The sequence below is a fragment of the Salvelinus alpinus genome, chromosome 33, assembly GCF_045679555.1.
Source record: "Salvelinus alpinus chromosome 33, SLU_Salpinus.1, whole genome shotgun sequence".
NCBI lineage: Eukaryota > Metazoa > Chordata > Actinopteri > Salmoniformes > Salmonidae > Salvelinus > Salvelinus alpinus.
The window spans coordinates 20840904-20867290 of NC_092118.1; the positions used below are offsets into that span (position 1 = coordinate 20840904).

The window sequence follows — 26387 nt, forward strand, 5'->3', positions numbered from 1 at the left end:
CTAAAGGCTATAAGAACTGGTCATCTAGTGCATTGGACACAGAATAAAAGGAGCAGATTTCTGGGCGTGGTAGAATAGATTCAAGGCATAATGTACAGACAAGGGTAGGATGTGAGTAGTGGAGGTAAACCTAGGCGTTGAGTGACGATGAGAGAGGTTTCGTCTCTGGAGGCACCAGTTAAGCCAGGTGAGGTCTCCGCATGTGTGTGGGGTGGGACAAAAGAGCTATATAAGACATTTTGAGCGGGACTGAGGGCTCTACAGTGAAATAAACAATAAGAACTAGCCAAGACAGCAGTAGACAAGGCATATGCACATGACGGCACAAACACGTCTCATAAAAAGTAAATCTGTTTTTGTTTGGTTATCTTTTGGAAATTGTAAAAATAAAACACGTCATCAAAAGTGTCCACTTAATTTGAGGGCTGAGGGGGATAGGGTGTCTTTTTAGTGTTTGGACCGTTCTCGAGATACTTTTCTCTCTGCCCTAACAATGGAGTCGTTGTCCACATAGCGGTACAGCTTAATAAGCATAGTTGGCTGTCTAGTTTCTGCCTATCCTCTCTTTGAATTGGTGGATACATCTCATAATCTTTTATTTTTTTTGAATATAAGATATGGGTTGTTGACGTAAACCGCCTTTATTCAATGGAGAGAGAGATGCTGCTAGCCTCATGCATAACCATCTCGAAACAACTCTGATATAAAGTGTTTTTTCTCAAAGTTGCCGGGATGTCACGTGTCCTACTTATATCAGTATACTCATAACTTAAGCATTACGAAATTTCTATTCGATCAAATTAACCTCACGTAGCAAATAAGCCATTACATTTTTTTGTGGACCAAATTCAACACGCTTATTGGCCTCCATACAACAACTTGGTGAGCGAAAGAAACGAAACAACGTCACCTGCTTGTATAATACAGATTTTTGGCCGAGTTGGTGCTCTCACTTCGCCTCTTCCTCTCTGGCTAAGGGTTACTCCTCCCAGGTCACATCCCCAACCTTTTTTCCTTTCGCTACGCTCAGACGTTACGAGACCGAGGCCGGACCAGGCGGCTGCTACCACCCACCTTTGTTCCTCCAAAATTTATACATTCTCACTCTCCATAATAATCGAACGTGACAACCGCGATCAGTTGGATAACTGCCGAGCACAAAGAGGGGTTCTGTCGGTCCGAACGGAGACAGAATGGGGAAAATAGAATGGGCTATGTGGGCCAATGAACAGGCTCTGGCGGCGGGGCTCAGTGAGTAGAGAACTTTTGCCAAGTTTAGACATCTGAGTTTGGTATTTGTATAATGGTATCAACTGTTAAAGGAATGTGTAATCCCATTAGTTATGAGTTATTACTGTATAAGAATATATGTGTTTTTCCAGTATGGTATGCCTAACAAACATTGGTCATTAAAACCGACCAAAAACAAAATGTATAAATTGTTCCAGACAAAAATATTCTAAGTCATTAAATTATATTGGTAGTGAGAATATTTGTAAAAAGAAGACATATCTGTATAAAACACTAAATCAAATCAACTTGGGGGAAAAAAGTGTACAAATTATTTGGTTCTTGGCACATTTCGATTTGAAAGTTACAGGATACAAAAAAAAGTGTCTTCATCTGTGACTGTCTTCTTCCTACTTCCTCATTTCAGTTCTCCTTACTGGTGGCATAGTGGGGGTGGCAGGCCAGTTCAGGGACTGGGAGTTTGCTGCTTATGCTATGTATCCTTTCACTGGTGGCAGAGCTGTCTCTTACAGTATAATTCCATGCACAAAATTGTATCTATTGTCGTGATTAAATGCTGATTTACCCTTGACACGTCACAAGGAAATGTTTGTAGATGCATTACAGGCATCTACACCATCATTTATCTTATTTGTGCATTTATGTCCAGATGAGACCCAAATGTATATTTGCATTGTATAGTGAGGTCCACGTGTACCTGTTGTTGTTGAGTAACCTTGACTGATGTGCCCAGAGCTGCAGGGGTGTTTGTCTGTCTACTAGAGTACCCAAGGGGCAAGAGAAACAAGGGCACCAGCGTAGAAAGGACGTGAGTACCCACATACACCATACCAAGCTAACGTTTCTGTAAAGTCACTCTAACAGTGATGCAACAGATATGATTCCACCAGTTGAAAGCAAGTCATAAGCAAGTCTTCATCACTGAAAGTTTGAAAGTTCACAATAAATAACTCTTCATATTGCGATTCTTTCAGGGGTCAGTACTGCTTCACTGTCTGTGTGAAGTCATTCGGCCCACTGACCAGGAACTACTATGTCAGAGCGTTTCTACATGCAGCGTGAGTACATTCTGTGTCAGTCTAGTCAGATCTCTGGGCTGAGACAACATTCTTTCCCTTCACTGTCTCCTTCCAGCTGTAGCAGAGACAGGTTGTGTCATTGTGCACAGTCATTCTTGACACCATCTTCATTGTTTAAATATCACATTGCATGTTATCAGTGCCTTGCCTTTGTAACACTATTTTTGTGTGTGTGTGTGTGTGTGTGTGTGTGTGTGTGTGTGTGTGTGTGTGTGTGTGTGTGTGTGTGTGTGTGTGTGTGTGTGTGTGTGTGTGTGTGTGTGTGTGTTTATAGGATCTGTGTTCCTGGTGGATTCATCCTTGCAACTGTTCTTGGCTGTGTCTGCCTCGGCATAGCTAGCCTCATCTACCTTGCGGTTAGTATTTAAAGTATTCGAAAGTATTTGACTCAAGTTAGGTGGTCAGACAACAACAAGGTAGTGTTGTTTTCTGACCACCATATAAAGGTAGTGTGATAAATCTAATTGGTGCAATATCAGCTGATGCTATCAGTTGATGCAACACTCAAGTTTCCTCTATGAACCTACTGCCCTTGATTTACAAGGAAGCGTTTGTTTGCCCTCTGGTATTTTTATTGAGTCATTATTAGCTAGTTAAGAAACCCAGGCTGTCAGGGGAGTGACTTGGCTGTTATCACCTATTGTTGTTGGGAATTCACTGCATGCATGTCTGCATGCATGTTTCTAGAGATCAGCACCAAAGCAACCCATTTATCTATGTTATTCAGGGAGCCTGAATGATCTTTCGTCTATTGTGTCTGTATGTCTTCCAGGCGGCCATCCGAGGGGAGCAGTGGGAGCCCATCCTGCCCAGGAAGGAGAGTGCCCGTAAGCCGGTGGGAGAGAGCATCAAGCTCCCTCCCCAGAACCCTCCACCACGCCCACCCGCAGAGATGCGCAGGAAACGGGCAGAGGACCTGGAGGCGGCTGCCTATGTCAACCCCATCGCTGTCACTGCCAATGATGACTAGATCCCCTTACTCTCCTTCCTTCAGGCCTGCTGGGCTAAGCTCACTCAGGTTACCTTATGTTTCCACTGAGCCCCAACCAAAACAGATCTACAGTGGAGCCCCACCCAGGCCATGCTCAGTTCCGACTGCCATTGGCTAAGGGCCGAATCCTAAATTGAGTTAGATAAGCTTGCATAACTTAGGTTTTGTGTAAATTGGGCATTGGCGTCAATGGGAATTCTTTTATGGACTGGTATCAAGTTAGGAATCAGGCCTCGGAGAGTAGAGGGTTGTGGAGAGGACACACTGCTGCTGATGTTTGATGATGTATTAGGGATTGTATTGAACTGAGATGTTGCTGTGCCTTAGTTCCTGCAAAAGGTTTGTGTCCTATATCTCTGCACCACCTGCTACAACTCTTTCAGTTACAATAATTTTGGTCCCCAAAAGACTTTGGAATGTAAATGGCAAAGTTTGTATTCTTGTTGTGACAGTAAGTTATTTTGTGAGTAATTGGATGAATAGATGTGGATGAGAATCAACCACATTTACTGGCACAGACATAATGAAATTATTTTAAAAGAGAATGAAGAGCTATTTATACATTTTGTATCCTCAAAATATACTGTATTCTTTTACACTGGAATGTTAATTGTTTATAAGCAAGCACTGTTTTGCGTTATCTCTTTCTCCTTTTGGCCGGTTTACTATGTCAGTGGTCAACTAGCAATATTATGGACAGTTGTGTATTCACCTCTCTACAAAATAATGTATGTCTATGTTTTATGCTTGTTATGCTTTTGATATAATCTGAAAATAAATATAGTTATTCTAGTTATTTAAAATGTGCATGTTTACCATATAATCACAATTCATGTTTGTGTCTGTTTCATCATTGATGAACTGTGGGTTTGGAATGACAATTACGTGTCATGTCTCAAGTTTTACATTTCCTCTTTTCTAATAGTTCCTATGAACCCTATGCATTTAACCGTTCCTTCTCACAGTGCAACACACAAAGACGCTCACACACTTTATTACGACACATTGGAAATTCTTGCACTAATCAGATCATACACAGCCACAGAGATGTCATACATTAGTTATAACAGATGATACAGATTATGTTTATATACCCTAATGACATTTCCAGTTGTTGTGACATACACGTACATTTCTTTCCTCCATATGAAGCAACTTCTTCATTCCTATGTTCACAGTTGACCTTTACCTCAAGAATGAGGAATACAGTGTGTGTTTCCTTGAGTGCGCTGGGTTTGGCAACCATTACATCATAACAGCAGCAGGAACAGGTGCAACTTCCTTATTTGTTTATCTGTGTTATACTCTGTCTAATTTATTAGTTATAATGGCCATTTCTTGACACCATAACACATAAAAGGTATTGATAGACCCAGGGCAACCCTTGTTAACAACAAAAAGATGCATTAGTCATAGGCTTTGAAACCATTTACTGACTTTACAGCAAACCCCTTGGCAGTGGTTGCCGCTCCTCCAGTATGCAAATAATAGTTCAAATGTTGAAAGTCGTTAGTTCCCTTTTCTGTTAATTAACTAATTTCAGGCATTTTCAGAGCCTTTGTCCTTACGCACTACTGCTGCCTAGTGGTACAAAGGTTAACGGCAGCGAACTGTGATTATCAAAACGAAAATATTTGGTATGCATCAAGATTGTCTACATGGAGTACCCGTAGAATAAGCTATTTGGCATGCGGATTTTGCTCTCATGTTGTTTATGGCTGTAGCTGGGTCAAATCCCAAATTTAACCATAGCCCATCTTCGTGACAACTCTGTCCCGGGAAGATGTCGAGTCGTGCTCTGAGGAGGTTGAAGGGGAAACAGCGGGGGCAGGAGGCCCTGGACCTCGGGGATCTTGTCCCAGGTGAAGGGCCAGAGCCAGTGGAGCAGGCTGCGGATGGTGAGGAAGAAGAAGAGGAACTGGAAGAAGCTGTTCTCCAGCCTGTTAAGAGCAGCATCAGAAAAGCTAAGAAGAATAAGAAAAACTTGAGCAACATTTACGAACTGGTGGAGTGTTTCTCTTTTTCTAACACACATTGCAAAATGTTTACGAAATATCTCGCTAACTGCCACCTAGCTCCACCCCCTAGGCTACATAACTGTGTGACATAGCTAGCTAGCTTGTTATGCTAGTCAATGAAAAAAGCAGCAGGACACATTGACATATGCAGACAGTGTCAACAAATCAAACCAGCATTATACTGACTAACCGATTTTGCCTGGCCAGACAGGACTCATACAGTACACCCCCTTGCCTTGATCATATGAATGTCACTAGGATGGGTTGGAATCCCAATGGCTCCCGCAAGAACAAGAAAAAAAGGCAGAGACTGACCAAAGATTAATTAAAACTATGTGCCAATGTAGAGATTTAGTCTCTGATATATAACCTTAACCTGAGCCTTTCCATCCTTCTTGCTGGAACCATGTCGCTGCAGATATGTGATGCAGAGAATGACGCAGAGAAAGCCACGACTGATGAAGACACAGTGAAGCCAGAAGAACAGAATGGTGATGAAAGCAAGGAGAAGAGTGACAGCGGGGAAACAGAGAAGAGAGATGCACAGCCTGAGACAGGTGCTGCGAAGGTGAGGAGAGAGACGGACACCCCTGATGCACTGTAGCCTCTACAGTATCATGGGGTATTGTGAGCCCCTTCCTCTTCAGTCTTGTTGTTATTATGCATGATTGATCTAGTCAAAATGTTTTGAAGAGTTGTTTAATAGTTTTTATGATGTCAGTCCGAAGATAAAGCGAGCAAGAAAAAGAAGAAGAAGAAGAAGAAAAAGAACAGTACAGGAGATAAACAGGTATACAGTCCATCTTGACAAATCACTTACACATATGTCCCCCAATGTGGGGGCACCGTTGTGCACATTGCCATATTAACCACTTGCTTTAGCAGCATTTGATTGTGTTTTGAGGCTATGGGGGTGCTGCCCTGATGCCGTCTCACTCGGTCACATAGGCTGCTCTGTCTTATATGTGGTTGTCAGGAGGGAGCTGGGGAAGACATTGACGCGTTGCTGGAGACCATAGAGCAGTCTAATGGACTGACCCTGCAGAGTGAGGGCTGTGGAGCCTCAGACAACAGGCCTGTACTCTATGTGGAACACAGGTGAGTAGGTTAACAGCACAGCAGCCAATCAGACATCAGGTCTCTTAGTGGGGTAACGTCATACAATCATAATATACTTAATTCATGGCAGTAATTTATCAGTGATACATTTTATTGGGACTTACCCTCTTTTGTTTTTTAGGAACCTGAATCCTGAGACGGAGTTGAAGAGATACTTTGGAGCTCGAGCAGTTCTTGGAGATCAAAGGTAAGATCTATACAGAACTCCTTATCAGTGGGACTACTACTATTAAAGGTTACAGTGTAAGGCCATCTCTTCATTCTTTCCTCAGACCTCGTCAGAGACAGAGACAGTTCCATCGCAGCACCTGGATGACCATCCCTAAAGACACCTGGCCACGCTTCAGTCGCCCAGGTCAGACCTACACTCAACCTCTCACACTCGGGCATCGCTCAGAATGCTGAAAGCCGTGTGAATACATACTATTTATGCAACATTTCACAGAAATATTTTTGTGGATGCAAATGTAATTATCTCCCATGACAAAGTCACAAAACATCGCTCGACCAAGAGTCGTCTGTTCTTTCGACAAATCGATTGGTCGAAATGTGAAAACGTGCATTTTTCCATATATTTTGGGCTCCCAAGTGCGCAGCGGTCTAAGGCACTGCATCTCAGTCCTAGAGGCGTCACTACAGACACCCCGGTTCAAATCCAGGCTGTATCACAACCGGCCTTGATTGGGAGTCCAATAGGGCGGCGCACAATTGGCCCAGTGTCGTCCGGGTTTGGCTGGTGTAGGCCGTCATTGTAAATAAGAATTTGTTCTTAACTGACTTGCCTAGTTAAATAAAGGTAAAAAAATATATATATATTATAGACACATCCTATGTGTTTTAATCAAATCAACTATATGCACTGAGCTTGTCTGATGCTTTAAGCCAACTGTTTCATGAAATATTTAAGACACACAAAAGACACACATCAACAGTGTGTTGCTGAAGCCATTTCTGACTGAAAAGTTACGTTACAGAAATCCCTAATTTGTTTAGGAAAAACATTCCCTATTCCCTCAACCCTTTCTATCTCTACATGACACATGTATGCACGTGACCAATAGGGCCTGACCTGTAGCATATCATCATCCATATATATCTACAGAAATAAGACAGTTCCTGCTTCTGTTGCCTGTTTGAGTGTTTGTGTTACGGTGTTTGTCTTACGGTGTTCAGAGTTTGTTATAACCAATGTATTGATGTGATTATGATAGACAAACACCGTAACACAAACACTCAAACAGGCAACAGAAGCAGGAACTGTCTTATTTCTGTAGATATATACGGATGATTTATAAAGCCAGGCACGTTTAACAGTTAGGCTATTGATTATAGACCTAATTAAGTGGGGGTTTCCTCTCTCCTCACTTAGTCAATTAAGGCAAGGGCTGTTTTCTTGTCTCCTAACTCTGCTGCTGCCTCTGTCGCATTGTTATCAACACCAATATGCCGGCTTTGTTATTAGCAACATGGTCTAGGAAAAGGCGCCAATTCAACAGCACACTGATGTGTTTCAGAACCGCGGACAGCGACCACTGTCCAACGCAGGAGAAAGAACATTTGTGATAAAATAATATTATTTTATATTTATTTTTGTTGCACCATTATTCTTACATAATATAACCAAATACAATTTCAGTAGCATGTCTTAGAGTGAAGGACTATGCCATCCCCACGGCCTCCACAATGGATCAGTCCACTCAGACAGGTGCAAATTGGACAGGTGTCTTGTACAGCATGACTGTTATATTATTTTTGCTTCTGCTCAACTAAAGAAATCTCGGTCGACCAGTTGACTAAATGGGGTCAGCCCTAGCTCATACACTAATGTACTGTAACTATGATGGCATAAATTAAGTTCAAGCGAACAATCGAGAGGCATGGCAGGATCCCCGTTAGCTGCTGCCAAGGCAGCCGCTACTCTTCCTGTGGTCCAAACAGAAACAGAAAAGTAAGCCCGGTGTACAGTATAAACGTTATATTTCAAAATACAGACGGTATGATTTTCAATACCATTCAGAAATGAATAATACAAAAAAAAAGTTATACTTTTTGGGGTTAAGGGCACCTGTGCCTCGTAAGGGTGCGTACTACTCCACTGCTGATAAATATAATTTAAGTAGAACTATAAGAAATCTAAGATGTGTCAGTAAATTATATCCAGCTCAGGGCTTCAATAATGCATTTGGTTTGCTAACTTTCTTGCTAGATGTCAAGGTCAAGCTTCTTGGTTACAGCAGAGACATTCAATCCCCTCCTGGATCAAGATCCATGTTGACTAAATGGTTATGTGTGTAAATACATCAAAATATTTATTTATATTCATTATTATTTGAAATAGCGTCCCTTATCTGCATTTTGGGTAATACCGTATATCCCGATATGTTACAGAAACGGTATGAAAATCTGGATACTGAACAACCCTACAAAACAACACATCAAAACAATAGTCTGCATCATAAATAATTCAATACATCACAACAGACATTGTGTACTGTACACATTCACACTGCTCTACCATTAAAATGTACAACAATACAATATTACAATGTGTGTGTGTGTCTCTTCGCAGTCCACGTTGTGCTGTGAGGTGTTGTTTTATGTTTTTGAAATCTGATTTTACTGCTAGTTCGGGTTACCTGATGTGAGAGAGTTCAATGTAGTCTTGGCTCTATGAAGTACTGTGCGTTTCCCAACCTCTGTTCTGAACTTAAGGCAGGACTCTACAACCCTGTTCCTGGAGAGCTAACGTCTTGCAGGTTTTCACTCCAACCCTAATCTAGCACACCTGATTCTAATAATTAGCTGGTTGGTAAACTGAACCAGCTTATTTACAACTGGAGTTGGAATGAAAACCTACAGGAGGGTAGCTCTCCAGGAACAGGGTTGGAGACCCCTGCCTTAGGGACTGTGAAGAGACCCCTGGTGGCATGTCTTGTAGGGTATGTATGGGTGTCTGAGCTGTGTTAGCTGTTGAACAGACAGTTTGGTGCTTTCAACACGTCAATACCTCTCACAAAGACAAGTAGTGATGCAGCCAGTCTCTCCTCTACTTTGAGCCAGGAGTGATTGACAGGCATGTTTTTGAAATGAGCTCTGTGTAGTGTACATTTAAGGGCCAGCCACGCTATAGCTCCAGACTCCACTATACTGTAGCTCCAGTTTTCTGAAATACATTTTGAATGGCCAGTTTCTATTTATTAAGATTTAATCAATTATGCTAAATTTAACACCCGTCTCCCCGGGCTGGCGCCTCTGTGTTGAGCAACAAGGCAACAGTGTTTCTCCATTATCACATTTGGAATTCTCATCGGACTCTAAGAATCCTGGTTCAGTTTGGGTAGCATGTAACCAATCAAGAGTAGCAGCAGAAAAAAGTGCATGTTAACAGCAGTGGGCAGCCTGAAGCCTTGTTGACATAGACAGCTTTTCTGGGTAGGATCACACTAAAGGCTGTGTTCTTAAACGTTGCCCTATGACGTCTTGTTAAAAAACAGTCCAATCACCACATATCGTTATTCAAATGCTGCCTAGCCCTCTGGCTCAAAGATATTGATGTTTGGGAAAGACTCAATTGATGTTTGGCTCCATAGTGCCCCTGGTGTTGTGGGATACTGGGCTGTTTAACCCAGAGCTGAGGTTGGAGAAGAATCAGAGTCTCTGTTATGTCAGTGTTACCTACTCCTCAGGGTGTTAAAGCTCCCCCAAACTCAAGGCTTATACAATCACCTGACTGGAGATTTGGTCTGGGAAATATAATTTCCCTCCCTACTCACTTTTTGAGTAGTCTCAATGCCTTAGCTTGTATGTGGTACACCATGACTGCTGTGTCACCATGAAATGCTTCCCTCTGAATCCACTTCTCCTTATCCCAAAGTGTGTTCATTCAAATTCTAGGGTGCTATACTGTACTTGGGCATAGAATGAGTGGGACAGATTGCAATTTTTATTCCACTTAAATATCTAGAGTGCATTCGGAAAGTATTCCAACCCCTTGACTTTTTCCACATTTTGTTACGTTACAACCTTTTTCTCGTCAATCTACACACAATACACCATAATGACAAAGCGAAAACAGATTTTTAGAAATGTATTGAAAAAATAAAAAAACAGAAATACCTTATTCACATAAGTATTCAGACCCTTTGCTCTGAGACTCGAAATTGAGCTCAGGTGCATCCTGTTTCCATCGATAATCCTTGAGATGTTTCTACAACATGATTGGAGTCCACCTGTGGTAAATTCAATTGATAGGACATGTTTTGGAAAGGCACACACCTGTCTATATAAGGTCCCACAGTTTACAGTGCATGTCAGAGCAAAAACCAAGCCATGAGGTTGAAGGAATTGTCCGTAGAGTCGAGGCACAGATCTGGGGAAGGGTACCAAAACATTTCAACAATCAGGCCTTTATGGTAGAGTGGCCAAATGGAATTACATGACAGCCCACTTGGAGTTTGCCAAAAGCCACCTAAAGACTCTCAGTCCATGAGAAACAAGATTCTCTGGTCTGATGAAACCAAGATTGGCCTGAATGCCAAGTGTCATGTCTGGAGGAAACCTGGCACTATTCCTATGGTGAAGCATTCTGCTGGCAGCATCATGATCTGGGGATGTTTTTCAGTGGCAGGGACTGGAAGGCTAGTCACCGGAAAGATGAACGGAGCAAAGTACAGAGAGATTCTTGATGAAACCTGCTCCAGAGCGCTCAGGACCTCAGACTAGGGTGAAGGTTCACCTTCCAACAGGACAACGACCATAAGCACACAGCCAAGACAACACAGGAGTGGCTTCGGAGCAAGTCTCTGAATGTCCTTGAGTGGCCCAGCCAGAGCCTGGACTTGAACCCAATCGAACCTCTCTGGAGAGACCTGAAATTAGCTGTGCAGCGACGCTCCCCATCCAACTTGACAGAGCTTGAGAGGATCTGCAGAGAAGAATGGGAGAAACTCCCCAAATACAGGTGTGCCAAGCTTGTAGCATCATACCCTAGAAGACTCGGCTGTAATCGCTGCCAAAGGTGCTTCAACAAAATACTGAGTAAAGGGTCTGAATACTTATGTAAATGTGATATTTCTAAAAACCTATTTTTGCTTTGTCATTATGGGGTATTGTGTGTAGATTGATGAGGGGAATAAACTATTTAATCCGTTTAAGAATAAGGCTGTAATGTAACAAAATATGGGAAAAGTCAAGGGGTCTGAATACTTTCCGAATGCACAGTATATCTATATCGAATTGACTTATCATTATCTTTATTCCACATGCACATCTATATCAAATTGATGCAATTTCAACATACTGCAACTGTACACACATTTAACCAATAACGTGTATAAATCCTGGATGACTGATGGGGCGCTGTATTGAAGCCACCGCGCAGCCATCTTGGTACTCCTCCTCAATTGTAAAAATGTTGGATTTTGGAAGCTATAGAAATGCATTTATTGTCTATATTCGTTTCTGATTTATCCTAATACAGACACTTTAATGCATACTTTTAAGTTGTATTATGTGAGCTAAACATAAAAATGAAAAAATATGTAACATTTTCCTTAAAGCATTTTTTTAGGGTACTAATGTTACTGTCTCCACTACAACAACAAAATATTTAAATACATGTCATTTTGTCCCTTTAATTGAAATAGTGTAGAATTCCATTCATTTCTGTGGAGGACTGCTCCTACTAGGGAAGGCCAATATGGCCGACTGGTGGCTTCAAATCACATTTTATTGGTCACATACACATGTTTAGCAGATGTTATTGCAGGTGTAGCGAAATGCTTGTGTTTCTAGCTCCAACAGTGTAATAATATCTAACAAGTAATATATAACAATTTCACAACAATACAAACAAATTAAAGGAATGTAATTAAGAATATATAAATGTCAGAGCGGCATAGACTAAGATACAGTAGAATAGAATACAGTATATATATATGAGATGAGTAATGCAAAATATGTAAACATTATTAAAGTGGCCAGTGATTTCAAGTCTATGTATATAGGCAGCAGCCTCTAATGTGCTAGTGATGGCTATTTAACAGTCTGATGGCCTTGAGATTGAAGCTGTTTTTCAGTCTCTCAGTCCCAGCTTTGATGCACCTGTACTGATCTCGCCTTCTGGATGATAGCGGGGTGAACTGGCCGTGGCTCAGGTGGTTGTTGTCCTTGATGATCTTTTTAGCCTTCCTGTGACATTGTGTGCTGTAGGTGTCCTGGAGGGCAGGTAGTTTGCCCCTGGTGATGCGTTGGGCAGACCGCACCACCCTCTGGAGAGCCCTGAGGTTGCGGGTGGTGTAGTTGCCGTAGCAGGCGGTGATACAGCCCGACGGGATGCTCTCAATTGTGCATCTGTAAAAGTTTTAGGTGCCAAGCCAAATTTCTTCACCCTCCTGAGGTTGAAGAGGTGCTGTTGTGCCTTCTTCACCACACAGTCTGTGTGGGTGGACCATTTCAGTTTGTCAGTGATGTGTATGCCGAGGAACTTGAAGCTTTCCACCTTTAGCACTGCGGTCCTGTCTGTGGATAGGGGGGGGTGCTCCCTCTGCTGTTTCCTGAAGTCCATGATCAGCTGCTTTTGTTTTGTTGATGTTGAGTGAGAGGTTATTTTCCTGGCACCATACTCCCAGAGCCCTCACCTCCTCCCTGTAGGCTGTCTCGTCATTGTTGGTAATCAAGCCTACTACTGTTGTGTCATCCGCAAACTTGATGATTGAGTTGGAGGCGTGCGTGGCCACGCAGTCATGGGTGAACAGGGAGTACAGGAGGGGGCTGAGCACGCACCCTTGTGGGGCCCCAGTGTTGAGGATTAGCAAAGTGGAGGTGTTGTTTCCTACCTTCACCACCTGGGGGGCGGCCTTTCAGGAAGTCCAGGACCCAGTTGAAGAAACTTAGCCTCTGAATGGGCAATACATAGCATCAGCAATCCAGGGTTTATATACGTCATTGCATGTAACTCACATAGAATAATACTGTCTGTAATATTTCCTCCCTCAGGTATCTCAATGACCCTACTGGAGTCCAGGGATGGTCTACAGTACTTCACCTTCGAGCACAGCCGAGACTACCAGCAGATTCAGTTCAAGTTCCTGGACTCAGTTGAGTCCATGGATCCCAACAACATTGTGGTAAGGCTACACCCGCGGTCTCAGGGAGATTGATCAGCAAAGCCGTGATGCGTGTCTCAAATATCTAGGACAACTGATATGCATGAATTTAGATTCTAGATAAATCCTGACTAAGATTCTAGCTCACGGCATGAGAAACTAGAGGTAAATTCAGTTGAAATTTCAGGTTGAGGACATACATGGTTTCTAATGTTTAGACAAACGATGATCCTCCCCCCTGTCCCCTCCATAACTCCCCCACCCGTCTCCCTGTCTCCCCCACCATGCCCCTGTCCATCCTAACCTCCCCTTCTCCCCAATCTCCCTCACCCTCCCCGTCTCCCCTACCCTCTCCCTGTCTCCCCCATCCCTCCCCCATGTTCCTCACTCTCCCCCTGTCCCCCTGCCCTCCCCCTGTCTCCCCAACCTCCCCGTCTCCACAACCCCCTCTCCCCAGGCCCTGCTACAGATGAACCCCTACCACATTGACTCCCTGCTGCAGCTCTCTGATGTCTGCCGCATACAGGAGGACCAGGAAATGGCCAGGGACCTAATCGGTGAGTGTGAGGGACCTGATTGGTGAGTGGGACTCCTGCCTTTGCTCTGGTTGGCAAGGAGGGTCATACTCAAAGCTCTGATTGGTTAGTTGGGGATCCTCTCTGCTGTATCCTCTTGCTCAAGGTTTGTAAATGTGTCATGAGACCCCTTTGGTATGTTTTCTTGGACCCATATACAATTTAATCTAGGTCCCAGATAAATAGTTGGAATAAGTTTATGCAACATTATTCTTGATAAACATCGGTGTACTCTGGGCAGTACATGTTTAATAGGTTAGTGGATACACAATACCTATACCACACACTGCTCTAGTATGTCATATATTACCTGATGCCAGGGTTTCTTCAACTATGGTTTGGAAACCGACGTAGGCCCTGAGCATGTGAGCGGTGGGTCGCAAGTTAGGAGTAAAACATTTATTCACACACTATTTCTTCTTAATTTGGGTGGTTCGAGGACACTAAATTTCTCATTTGGGTCTCGAGCTGAAAAAGCTTAAGAACCTCTGCCTTATGCAATTGATCTAGAGAAAGTTTAATAGTTAAATTGAGTCAGCTGTATCCACAGCATGTTTATTCTCTGAAAGACTCTAAATTGGAAAAAAAGAACAACAAGGGGCCAGCATGCAAAGTAGCGTATTTCAGATTCCTCAGGTAATGCATTTAGGCAGGAAATGTTACCATACTGTTATTCCAAGCCTGTCGCTACTTGCCTGCTATCATCATCTATAAATGAGTTGATAAATACAGTTAAGGTTTGAGCAGATCACGCTTTGGTCAGGGCTAAATCACATCAATACAGAGGGCAAGCAAAAGCAGCTTCCATTTACAGTGACTTCTCTCTGACGTCCAAGGTGAAAGTACATTTTCAACCACAAGTAACTGAATTGAACCCATCAAAAATATTTATTATTTTATAGTTATCTAGCCACGTGTTTGCACTGTACACAATACATTCAAACAACCCACTGATTGTTCAGATATAGTCACTGAAAGTGCATGTCAAGATTCTTGTGGGTGTAGCCCCTCTCATCCTGTCAGCTGCTCCTGATCATGCTAAAGAGGTCCTACTCATATCAACTCATTACAACAGCTCTGGATTTTTTTTATACAGTTGTATAATCTTAGTTTGCAAGGGCTTAGTACATTGGGATCCTACCAGTGTTTTGACCAATGAGAAATGCTGCTACCTCTAGGTAGCTAGTCTTGTTGATGTCACTGGAACTTGCAAGGGAGAAAGTGAGTGGTTTCACTTAAAGCTGTTTTCATGCCTTCCAGCAGAGGGAGACATTTATGTTTTTACAAAAGACGAACACAGACAGGTGGAAGAAGCCTGGAGGAGGGTATGGTGATCTACCAATTGAGAAGCACTGAGACTGTTTAGCAGCCAGATAGTGCTGGCTAAAGTTATATATTTTCACTTGTCTTTGATAAATGACTGTGTGGTGTGTGTGTGTGTGTGTGTGTGTGTGTGTTTCAGAGCGTGCCCTGTACAGCTTTGAGTGTGCATTCCACCCTGTGTGCAGCCTGACGTCAGGAACCAGCAGACTGGACTACCTGCGACCAGAAAACAGGTTAGATAATACATCTCTGCTATACAGGTCAATCCACAAACGCTGTTATGCAAGGGCCTTTCTCTTAAATTTCCATTGAATTTATAATTTTACATGGTTTATAATGTCTGTATATTTATCCTCTCTGCAGGGCATTCTACTTGGCTGTTTATAAGCACATGATGTTCCTGGAGAGGAGGGGATGCCCCCGGACAGCCCTGGAGTACTGCAGACTCATCCTGAGGTACATGGGAGACTGTGTGTGTGTATGTGTGCGCACAGTGTGCACCCCAGGTGTCCGGGGTAGAGGGTGTGAATCGCATAATGGACAGAAGTACAGCGACGGACTGTTTTTTATTTATTCGCACAAGAAAGACAAATAGTGCAGATAAAGACTAAAAGTGTGTGCATTTAATTATTATAATTTTTTTTATGTATGTAGATTAGCCTAATACATTTATTTCAATTGACTGATTTCCTTATATGATCTGCAACTCAGTAAAATCTTTGAAATTGTTGCATGTTGCAACAGGTGTATAAAACCGAGCACACAGCCATGCAATCTCCATAGACAAATATTGGCAGTAGAATGGCCTTACTGAAGAGCTCAGTGACTTCAACATGACACTGTCATAGGATGCCACCTTTCCAACAAGTCAGTTTATAAAATTTCTGCCCTGCTAGAGTGGCCCTGGTCAACTGTAAGTCCTGTTCTTGTGAAGTGGAAAGGTCTAGGAGCAACAACGGCTCAGACTCAACGTGGTAGGCCACACAAGCTCACAGAACAGGTCCGCTGAAGCTGCTATGGGTTTCCATAGCAGAGCAGCCGCACACAAGCCTAAGATCACCATGTGCAATGCCAAGCGTCGGCTGGAGTGGAGTAAAGCTCATGCCATTGGACTATGGAGCAGTGGAAATGCGTTCTCCGGAGTGATGAATCATGCTTTACCATTTGGCAGTCCGACAGACAAATCTGGGTTTGGCGGATGCCAGGAGAACGCTACCTGCACAAATGCATAGTGCCAACTGTAAAGTTTGGGGGAGGAGGAATAATGGTCTGGGGTTGTTTTTCATGGTTCAGGCTAGGCCGCTTAGTTCCAGTGAAGGGAAATCTCAACTTGCTTCCAACTTTGGGGAAGGCCCTTTCCTGTTTCAGCATGACAATATCCCTGTGCACAAAGCGAGGTCCATACGTAAATGGTTTGTCGAGATCGGTGTGGAAGAACTTGACTGACCTGCACAAAGCCTTGACCTCAACTCCATCGAACACCTTTGGGATGAATTGGAACGCTGACTGCGAGCCAGGCCTAATGCCCAACATCAGTGTACAATCTTACTAATGCTCTTGTGGCTGAATGGAAGCAAGTCCCCGCAGCAATGTTCCAACATCCTAGTGGAAAGCCTTCTTAGAAGAGTAGAGGCTGTTATAACAGTAAAGGGTGGACCAACTCCATATTAATTCCCATGATTTTGGAATGGGATGTTCGACAAGCAGGTGTCCACATACCTTTGGTCGTGTAGTGTGTATATATATATATATATATATATATATATACAGTGGGGAGAACAAGTATTTGATACACTGCCGATTTTGCAGGTTGTCCTACTTACAAAGCATGTAGAGGTCTGTAATTTGTATCATAGGTACACTTCAACTGTGAGAGACGGAATCTAAAACAAAAATCCAGAAAATCACATTGTATGATTTTTAAGTAATTAATTTGCATTTTATTGCATGACATAAGTATTTGATACATCAGAAAAGCAGAACTTAATATTTGGTACAGAAACCTTTGTTTGCAATTACAGAGATCATACATTTCCTGTAGTTCTTGACCAGGTTTGCACACACTGCAGCAGGGATTTTGGCCCACTCCTCCATACAGACCTTCTCCAGATCCTTCAGGTTTCGGGGCTGTCGCTGGGCAATACGGACTTTCAGCTACCTCCAAAGATTTTCTATTGGGTTCAGGTCTGGAGACTGGCTAGACCACTCCAGGACCTTGAGATGCTTCTTACGGAGCCACTCCTTAGTTGCCCTGGCTGTGTGTTTCGGGTCGTTGTCATGCTGGAAGACCCAGCCACGACCCATCTTCAATGCTCTTACTGAGGGAAAGAGGTTGTTGGCCAAGATCACGCGATACATGGCCCCATCCATCCTCCCCTCAATACGGTGCAGTCGTCCTGTCCCCTTTGCAGAAAAGCATCCCCAAAGAATGATGTTTCCACCTCCATGCTTCACGGTTGGGATGGTGTTCTTGGGGTTGTACTCATCCTTCTTCCTCCAAACACGGCGAGTGGAGTTTAGACCAAAAAGCTCTATTTTTGTCTCATCAGACCACATGACCTTCTCCCATTCCTCCTCTGGATCATCCAGATGGTCATTGGCAAACTTCAGACGGGCCTGGACATGCGCTGGCTTGAGCAGGGGGACCTTGCGTGCGCTGCAGGATTTTAATCCATGACGGCGTAGTGTGTTACTAATGGTTTTCTTTGAGACTGTGGTCCCAGCTCTCTTCAGGTCATTGACCAGGTCCTGCCGTGTAGTTCTGGGCTGATCCCTCACCTTCCTCATGAACATTGATACCCCACGAGGTGAGATCTTGCATGGAGCCCCAGACCGAGGGTGATTGACCGTCATCTTGAACTTCTTCCATTTTCTAATAATTGCGTCAACAGTTGTTGCCTTCTCACCAAGCTGCTTGCCTATTGTCCTGTAGCCCATCCCAGCCTTGTGCAGGTCTACAATTTTAGCCCTGATGTCCTTACACAGCTCTCTGGTCTTGGCCATTGTGGCGAGGTTGGAGTCTGTTTGATTGAGAGTGTGGACAGGTGTCTTTTATACAGGTAACGAGTTCAAACAGGTGCAGTTAATACAGGTATTGAGTGGAGAACAGGAGGGCTTCTTAAAGAAAAACTAACAGGTCTGTGAGAGCCGGAATTCTTACTGGTTGGTAGCTGATCAAATACTTATGTCATGCAATAAAATGCAAATGAATTACTTAAAAATCATACAATGTGATTTTCTGGATTTTTGTTTTAGATTCCGTCTCTCACAGTTGAAGTGTACCTATGATAAAAATTACAGACCTCTACATGCTTTGTAAGTAGGAAAACCTGCAAAATCGGCAGTGTGTCAAATACTTGTTCTCCCCACTGTATATATATATATATATAAACAGATTGTTCAATCAATTAAATTAAATATATTAATTATGTGATATTTGTAGTTTATTAAATGGCACAAAGGCTGCGCTGTGCTAATCTGTGCCCGATCCCAATTGTTATCTAAGATTTCCTCTTAAAAAGATTCCTTCTCATATATTATAATAATAAAGGTCTCATCACACTTCACATCAACTAAACAAACATAAAACCTGAGTCAGATGTCCATATCGTACCCAGGAATGACTCTTCTAAATGGACCAGGGTGGCTGCATTCCATTACTGGTCATTAAACCTGTCTAAGCAGTATGACAGACAAACACCCATGGGACAGGCCACACACTATTATTACACATTCATCCGCCTTCGCCCTGTGTCTTAGGCCTTTAGCCTTTATCTTATCTAGGATGTGGTGGTCATGGTGTACAAAACATTATGAACACCTGCTCTTTCCATGACATAGCCTGACCAGGTGAATCCAGGTGAAAGCTATGACCCCTTATTGATGTCATTTATTGAAGGGGAGTTGACCGGTTAAAGAATGTTTTTTAAGCCTTGAGACAATTGAGACATGACTTGTGTGTGTGCCATTCAGAGGATGAATGGGCAAGACAAAAGATTTAAGTGCCTTTGAATGGGGTATCGTAGTAGGTGCCAGGCACACCTGTTTGAGTGTGTCAAGAACTGCAACGCTGCTGGATTTTTCGCACTCAACAGTTTCCTATGTGTTGGGTTTTTCACGCTCAACTGTTTCCTATGTGTATCAAGAATGGTCCAACACCCAAATGACATCTAGCGAACTTGACAAAACTGTGGGAAGCATTGGAGTCAACATGGGCCAGCATCCCTGTGGAACACTTTCAGCAAAAGCGGGTGCAACTCAATATTAGCAAGGTGTTTCTACTGTTTTGTATACTCAGTGTATATCTCTGATTTCCTTCAAACGCTGGCTTCCTCCCCTCACGGTGGTGTGTGTCTGCTCTGTATAAGCATCCACGGTGGAACACGTTGTGACGGCTGTCCCTCTCAGGCCTGCTGTGTTATGATCAGGAGGACCTTATCTCTGCTTCAGTAGATGACTGATAGGAATACCAGATGAACAGCCCTGCCGCCCGCAGCAGCTCTGTCATATACCACATATAGGGCCCTGCTTTTTGTTGCGGAAATGGACACACTGTGCTTTTACCGGTATTTCCAGCATTATCCAATAGTGTTGATGGAGGTAGAAAATCTTAGGAAATTATATTTAATTGACACAAGCTGTCTCCAATCAATATCTGACTGGGACTCGAACCCGGGTCCAGCGACTGCCAAGCCAACCCCTTCACCTGTTACTCCCAAGAGGTCCGAACCCCGAACCTCTTGATGAGCTCGCTAGATGTTGGGTTATTGTCGCTTCACTACCCCCTTCCTTCGGGAGAGCGTGTCCCCAAGCTTTACCAACTCCCTCACGAGTACATGCCACTCGGATGGCCTCATGGGCACCATCCCACTTCTGACACCAATGTAGTGAATTTGGAGGGTAGCCCCGACCGGGACTCAAACGCAGATCCAGTGACTGTCAAGCCAACAGGTGTTGATTTTATAGTCGCTGGATTCGGGTTTGAATCTGTTGGGGCTACCCCCCGAATTACATACAATGTATTTCAAATGGTTGGATTCATTTAATCTCCCCTTTAACTGCCCCCAATTTACCAATTTTTAGCTACAACTTCCAAGTCTGTTGGAGAGGATCAGCTTGAGCAAAATAAGGTGTAGAATCACTGATCTACAAATAGTATTCCATGCCAAGTTATAGTAAATAATAATATCACACGCACAACCAGACATTGATTGATTGGAGACCGTGTCACTTAAATAACATTTCCTAGGATTTTCTACCTGCAGAAACACTAGTGGATAAAGCTTGAAATACCAGTAAAAGCACAGTGCCTCCACAGTGCCTCCATTTCCATGATGTATAGTGTCACTGTATTTAGGATCCCCAGGATATTGAGTGTTTCCAGCAATGGCACAGATTCTGGTCACGGGTTGTCATGGGTCCGCTGTTAATAAAGAAACCATTTATTTTATTTCTGTAATGTTTATTTATATAGTAGTTATGTGGTCTTAGTTCTGCAGGCGAAACGGAATTAAGTATTCATTGAAGAAGAGGAGCTGTTGTGTGTTTTATTCCGTCATCTCCTTTCTCCTAGTCTGGACCCCGACAGCGATCCTCTCTGTATGCTACTGCTCATTGACTTCCTCTCCCTGCGCTCACGAGAGTACAACTTCCTCCTCCGGCTATACCAGGATTGGGAGGTGAGACGAGTGTGTGCCCAAGATTTTCCCTGTGTGTGACCTCATACCAGTGTGTGTGTGATTTCTGTGTGTGGTGTGTGTATTGTCTGATTCCTGTGTGTGTGTTTCCTAGGTGCACAGGAACCTGTCCCAGTTGCCAAACTTTGCCTTCTCTGTGGCTCTGAGCCACTTCCACCTGAGTCAGGAGGATCAGACTGAGTCAGAGCAGAGGGAGAGGCTCAAGGACAAGGCTGACCTGCTGCTGCAGAACGCTCTCATCATGTTCCCTGGAGGTTAAAGTCACACACACACATACACACACACACACACACACACACACACACACACAGGCCTGAGAGGGACAGCCGTCAGAATGTGTTCCACCATGGACGCTTATATATAACACACACATACACACACACACACACACAGAGAAAAGAGACCTATGCCTGATATCTGTTTGTTTGTTTGTTCCCCAGTGTTGATGCCTCTGTTGGACCTGTGCACAGTGCAGCCAGACGCTGCTGTATCGTCACATGACTTCTTTGGACCCAGAAGCCAGTTGGGGTAAAACATCTGCTTCAACTGAGGCATCATGTCTCCCTGTCTGTCATGTCTTCCCTTTATGCACATCTTCTGTGTCAGTCAGCCTAATGGAATTGAATCATCATTTATTGGCATGAAATTGTATTAGAGTGACAAATTGAATTGTTCCTTCCTCCCATCTCTTTCCCTCTTTCTAGGCAGTCTCCTGCCCTGGCTGAACTGGTGTCTCTGTATGTGGGGCGGACACACACCCTGTGGAGGGAGGGAGGGGTCCTGCTGTGGCTGGAGGAGTGTGTTAGGGAGGTGTTACGACGGGTCGACACTAAAGACCCTCTGGTGGAGGACTGCCAAAACAAGTAAGAGCCCCTTGGACTCTAGACCACTGGCATTATTACCTTTCCAACCGCCCAAACTGTTCCTCGTTACCCCATTCACCTCTATCCTCAAAGTCACACTGAGTATTTCTGTTCAAGAAGTAATATTCATTGATTCAGTGGAGCAATGTTCAGTGTGGATTCCAGGCTAGTTCACCTCCAACATTCCGTGCCTAGTGAAGGTCTACTTACCCCTTGCACAGTTTACAAATTTTGCAGCCTTAAAATGAAATACAAAAATAGATGACATAGTTTTTCTACCATTGTTCACAACCTACTCTACATTTCCAATGTGAAAGAAAAATTATAGAACATTTTCCAAATTAATAAAATAAAAATAAGATTGCATATGGATTGCATATGTCTTCACATCCCAGGGTCAATACTTGGTGGAAGCACATTTGGCAGCCATTACAGCTGAAAAAACATTTGGAATAGGAATCTACCAACTTTGCACAGATGTTAGGGCAAAATATATCCATTGTTTTTTTCCCCCACAAATTTGCTCAAGCTCAGTAAATTTGGTTGGACGTCATTGATGGACAGCAATATTCAAACCTTGTCTCTGATTTTCAAGCAGATCTAAATTAGGACTGAGACTGGACCATTCAGGAACACTCAACACCTCTTGGAAAGCCATTCTGGTGTGTCTTTGGCATTACAAATACGGCATTACAATTTGTGTAATTGTCCTGCTGAAATATAAAACTCTATCCCAGGGTTATGTGTTCAGAAGACTGAGACAGGGTTTCCTCTAACTTTTTATTTGGGCTTTGCACCTTTCATATTTATTTTGATCCTGACAAACTCCCCAGTCCCTGCAGGTGACAAGCATAACCATAACATGATGCTGCAAGCACATAACTTTGAAAATACAGAGGATAAACCACATTGCATTCACTCCACATATCTGACATGTATGACAAAGTGAAAAGAATGAAGCCTGTGGTACAGTCCACTTCAAATAATTCATTCTGTTTGCAACAAGGCCGTTAAGTAGTACTGGAAGACAACACGGCAGAGTATTGTGCTTTTTTGCCTGAATTAAAAACTACAGGCTTGGGTCCAATACAACACAACACTGAGTGAAACCCACTGTATTTTCAAGTATTGTGGTGGCAGAATCATGTTAAGGGTATGCTTGTCACCGGCAGGGCTTGGAGAGTTTGTTAGGATCAAAAATAAATATGAAAGGAGCAAAGCCCAGGTAAAAAGTCTGAACCTAACCCTGGAATAAAATGTACACCCCCAAGCTCTCTAAGCCTACCCCTCATCTCCACCACCCAGTAGGATCCACCATTGTAGTCCAATCAATCATCTACCTTTACTCTTAACCCCTCTTAACCCTTCCTCCTTTCCCTCGCTCATCCCTACTTAACCCTCTCCCACGTTGTCTCTCCTTTTCCTTCTCTCACCCCACATATCCGTTTATTTTTTCCCCCCTCTCTCACCCTGCTTAACGGTCTCTCAATCGATTTCTCCGTTTCCCACTTGCACCTCAGGCTGCCGAGGTTAGGGTCAGTGTTTGTACTCTGTCTGTTAACCCCATGTTAATCAGAGTCATCTGACTGACCCCTCACGAGTGGAGAAGAGAGAGGTTACATAGAGAGGTTACATAGAGCGGTTACATAGAGCGGTTACATAGAGCGGTTACATAGAGACGTTTACATAGAGAGTTTACATAGAGAGGTTACATAGAGAGGTTACATAGAGAGGTTACATAGAGACGTTTACATAGAGACGTTTACATAGAGACGTTTGCATAGAGACGTTTGCATAGAGACGTTTACATAGAGACGTTTACATAGAGACGTTTACATAGAGACGTTTACATAGAGACGTTTACATAGAGACGTTTACATAGAGACGTTTACATAGAGACGTTTACATAGAGACGTTTACATAGAGAGTTTACATAGAGAGTTTACATAGAGACGTTACATAGAGACGTTACATAGAGACGTTACATAGAGACGTTACATAGAGAGTTTACATAGAGACGTTACGTAGAGAGTTTACGTAGAGAGTTTACATAGAGACGTTACATAGAGAGGTTACATAGAGAGGTTACATAGAGAGGTTACATAGAGACAGGTCATAAAGTGCTCTTTGTGCTCCAGGAGGCCAAATGTTTCTGGGTTGTTTTCTCACTGTCAGAAGTCCTGAGCCCTATACTACAAATGTAGTTTGAGGAGTTGGCGAGGTAACTTTGGTCTGAGTTCAATTTGGGATTACCGGTTTCACAAATGTGGCTTACCTTTTAGACAGGTACATTTCTATGGCAACGAATCCTTCAGATCTTACTTGCTCCGAGGCAGGGTAACTCAGGGCTAACTACATGTATCCTAAATGGAGTGTCTGAGCTGCGAATTGAGGACCAATGAAATCATATTCCCTCCCTCTCTCAAAGATTGCTTCATCATTCACTTCATTTGAGGAAGTCAAGTAATTAAAGATTTTATTCATCAAATGTGTTTTTGTGTGTGAAAGAAACAGTCATGTTTGAAATACCTATCACATTACACATAGTAATGACCGATGCATTCGAAACTTCACGCACAGTAAAACTTTTGTATGACCCAATACAGTTATTTTATTATAAGAGGGAAAAGATGCTCATGCATTGGTAACCACACCAAAGTAATTCAATAAATACTGCACTTAGAAGTCTATTTCACACCATAGCCTGCTGAATTTGCCAGATAACTTTTCTTTCATTTTGATTTATGCACAAATGAAAATGTGGCACTGACTTGCCCATGGATTGATGTTTCAGTATTGTCGCAATGAAGATTTGGGCGTTCGACTAGCAGATTACCCCTATTCCTTAGATTAAATAGCATGCTTTAATGGAGAATCTCCTTGGAAAGTGCTTTTCAGTCTAGGAAAAGGCTTAATCTAGGTCTGAGAAACCATCCATACGTCTATGACAAATCTGCAAAAGTTATTGTTTCATAAGTGTTGAGGCAACACTTTTTGATGAAATATAGCAATGTTACATTTCGATGTCAGGAAGAAATCAAAGGAACCTCCTGAAATGAGGCATATTGGCTTATTTCTTTTTATTTGATTATTATTATTAATATATATTTGTTGTACTTTTACCCCTTTTTTGTGATCCCGGCCGGCCAAACCCTCCCCTAACCCGGACGAAGCTGGGTCAAATGTGTACCGCCTCATGGGTCTCCCGGTCATGGCTGGCTGTGACACAGCCTGGATTCGAACCCGGGGCTGTAGTTACGCCTCAAGCACTGCGGTGCAGTGCCTTAGACTGCTGCACCACTCGGGAGGACCTGGCCTATGTGTCTCTGACTTTGGTTTCCCTTCCTGTCTCCTCCACCCCCCTAGGAGGAAGCAGAGGTACCAGAGTGCCCCCCTAAACATCCATCGCCACGTCATCCTGTCTGAAATCAAAGAGGCCACCTCCACTCTACCGCTGGTGAGAGACTCAGGCAACAGCCACTCTACTATACCCTGGTCACCAGTTCTGTTTCTGATTTAGCCCAGTAATCCATTGTCATGCTGTTTGTCGTTTGTTCAATCAGAAACAGATTTGGCAACCAGGTTTACTCTATTATTATGTCTGTGTCTCATATACAGTGGGGCAAAAAAGTATTTAGTCAGCCACCAATTGTGCAAGTTCTCCCACTTAAAAAGATGAGAGAGGCCTGTAATTTTCATCATAGGTACACTTCAACTATGACAGACAAAATGAGGGAAGAAAATCACATTGTAGGATTTTTCATGAATTTATTTGCAAATTATGGTGGAAAACTTTTGTTATTGACCAAATACTTATTTATCTCAATACTTCGTTATATACCCGTTGTTGGCAATGACAGAGGTCAAACGTTTTCTGTAAGTCTTCACAAGGTTTTCACACACTGTTGCTGGTATTTTGGCCCATTCCTCCATGCAGATCTCCTCTAGAGCAGTGATGTTTTGGGGCTGTTGCTGGGCAACACGGACTTTCAACTCCCTCCAAAGATTTTCTATGGGGTTGAGATCTGGAGACTGGCTAGGCCACTCCAGGACCTTGAAATGCTTCTTACGAAGCCACTCCTTCGTTGCCCGGGCGGTGTGTTTGGGATCATTGTCATGCTGAAAGACCCAGCCACGTTTCATCTTCAATGCCCTTGCTGATGGAAGGAGGTTTCCACTCAAAATCTCACGATACATGGCCGCATTCATTCTTTCCTTTACACGGATCAGTCGTCCTGGTCCCTTTGCAGAAAAGCAGCCCCAAAGCATGATGTTTCCACCCCCGTGCTTCACAGTAGGTATGGTGTTCTTTGGATGCAACTCAGCATTCTTTGTCCTCCAAACACGACGAGTTGAGTTTTTACCA

General features: G+C 43.2%; 2 protein-coding genes across 3 annotated transcripts in view; both read left to right on the plus strand.

Moving 5' to 3' along the window:
* Positions 1-796: 796 nt before the first annotated feature.
* On the plus strand, positions 797-4117 carry LOC139562974 (cytochrome b-245 light chain-like). The gene is made up of 6 exons (XM_071381191.1): positions 797-1251; positions 1658-1727; positions 1985-2059; positions 2226-2309; positions 2605-2686; positions 3103-4117. The coding sequence occupies exons 1-6, from the start codon at positions 1194-1196 to the stop codon at positions 3298-3300; spliced, it is 567 nt and encodes a 188-aa protein (XP_071237292.1). The 5' UTR covers positions 797-1193; the 3' UTR covers positions 3301-4117.
* Positions 4118-4875: 758 nt separating this feature from the next.
* The window catches only part of LOC139562971 (ribosome quality control complex subunit TCF25-like), a 34885-nt gene continuing 13373 nt past the window's right edge, over positions 4876-26387 (plus strand). For both annotated transcript variants that reach the window (XM_071381186.1, XM_071381187.1), the window contains exons 1-15: positions 4876-5326; positions 5758-5907; positions 6061-6129; positions 6316-6437; positions 6580-6645; positions 6731-6813; positions 13455-13585; positions 14022-14121; positions 15602-15695; positions 15826-15918; positions 21035-21140; positions 21253-21412; positions 21599-21686; positions 21863-22021; positions 25388-25478. In XM_071381186.1, coding sequence (XP_071237287.1) covers positions 5105-5326; positions 5758-5907; positions 6061-6129; positions 6316-6437; positions 6580-6645; positions 6731-6813; positions 13455-13585; positions 14022-14121; positions 15602-15695; positions 15826-15918; positions 21035-21140; positions 21253-21412; positions 21599-21686; positions 21863-22021; positions 25388-25478 — 1734 coding nt within the window. In that variant the 5' untranslated portion in view covers positions 4876-5104. The remainder of the gene's footprint in view (positions 5327-5757; positions 5908-6060; positions 6130-6315; positions 6438-6579; positions 6646-6730; positions 6814-13454; positions 13586-14021; positions 14122-15601; positions 15696-15825; positions 15919-21034; positions 21141-21252; positions 21413-21598; positions 21687-21862; positions 22022-25387; positions 25479-26387) is intronic.

What these genes read in the sequence shown, in the direction of transcription:
- LOC139562974 (XM_071381191.1), top strand. Translation starts at nt 1,194, where the DNA reads ATGGGGAAAATAGAATGGGCTATGTGGGCCAATGAACAGGCTCTGGCG. An exon ending in GAGTTTGCTGCTTATGCTAT is followed by an intron (nt 1,728 to 1,984) that starts GTATCCTTTCAC and finishes TGATGTGCCCAG; the next exon opens with AGCTGCAGGGGTGTTTGTCT. An exon ending in GGCACCAGCGTAGAAAGGAC is followed by an intron (nt 2,060 to 2,225) that starts GTGAGTACCCAC and finishes CGATTCTTTCAG; the next exon opens with GGGTCAGTACTGCTTCACTG.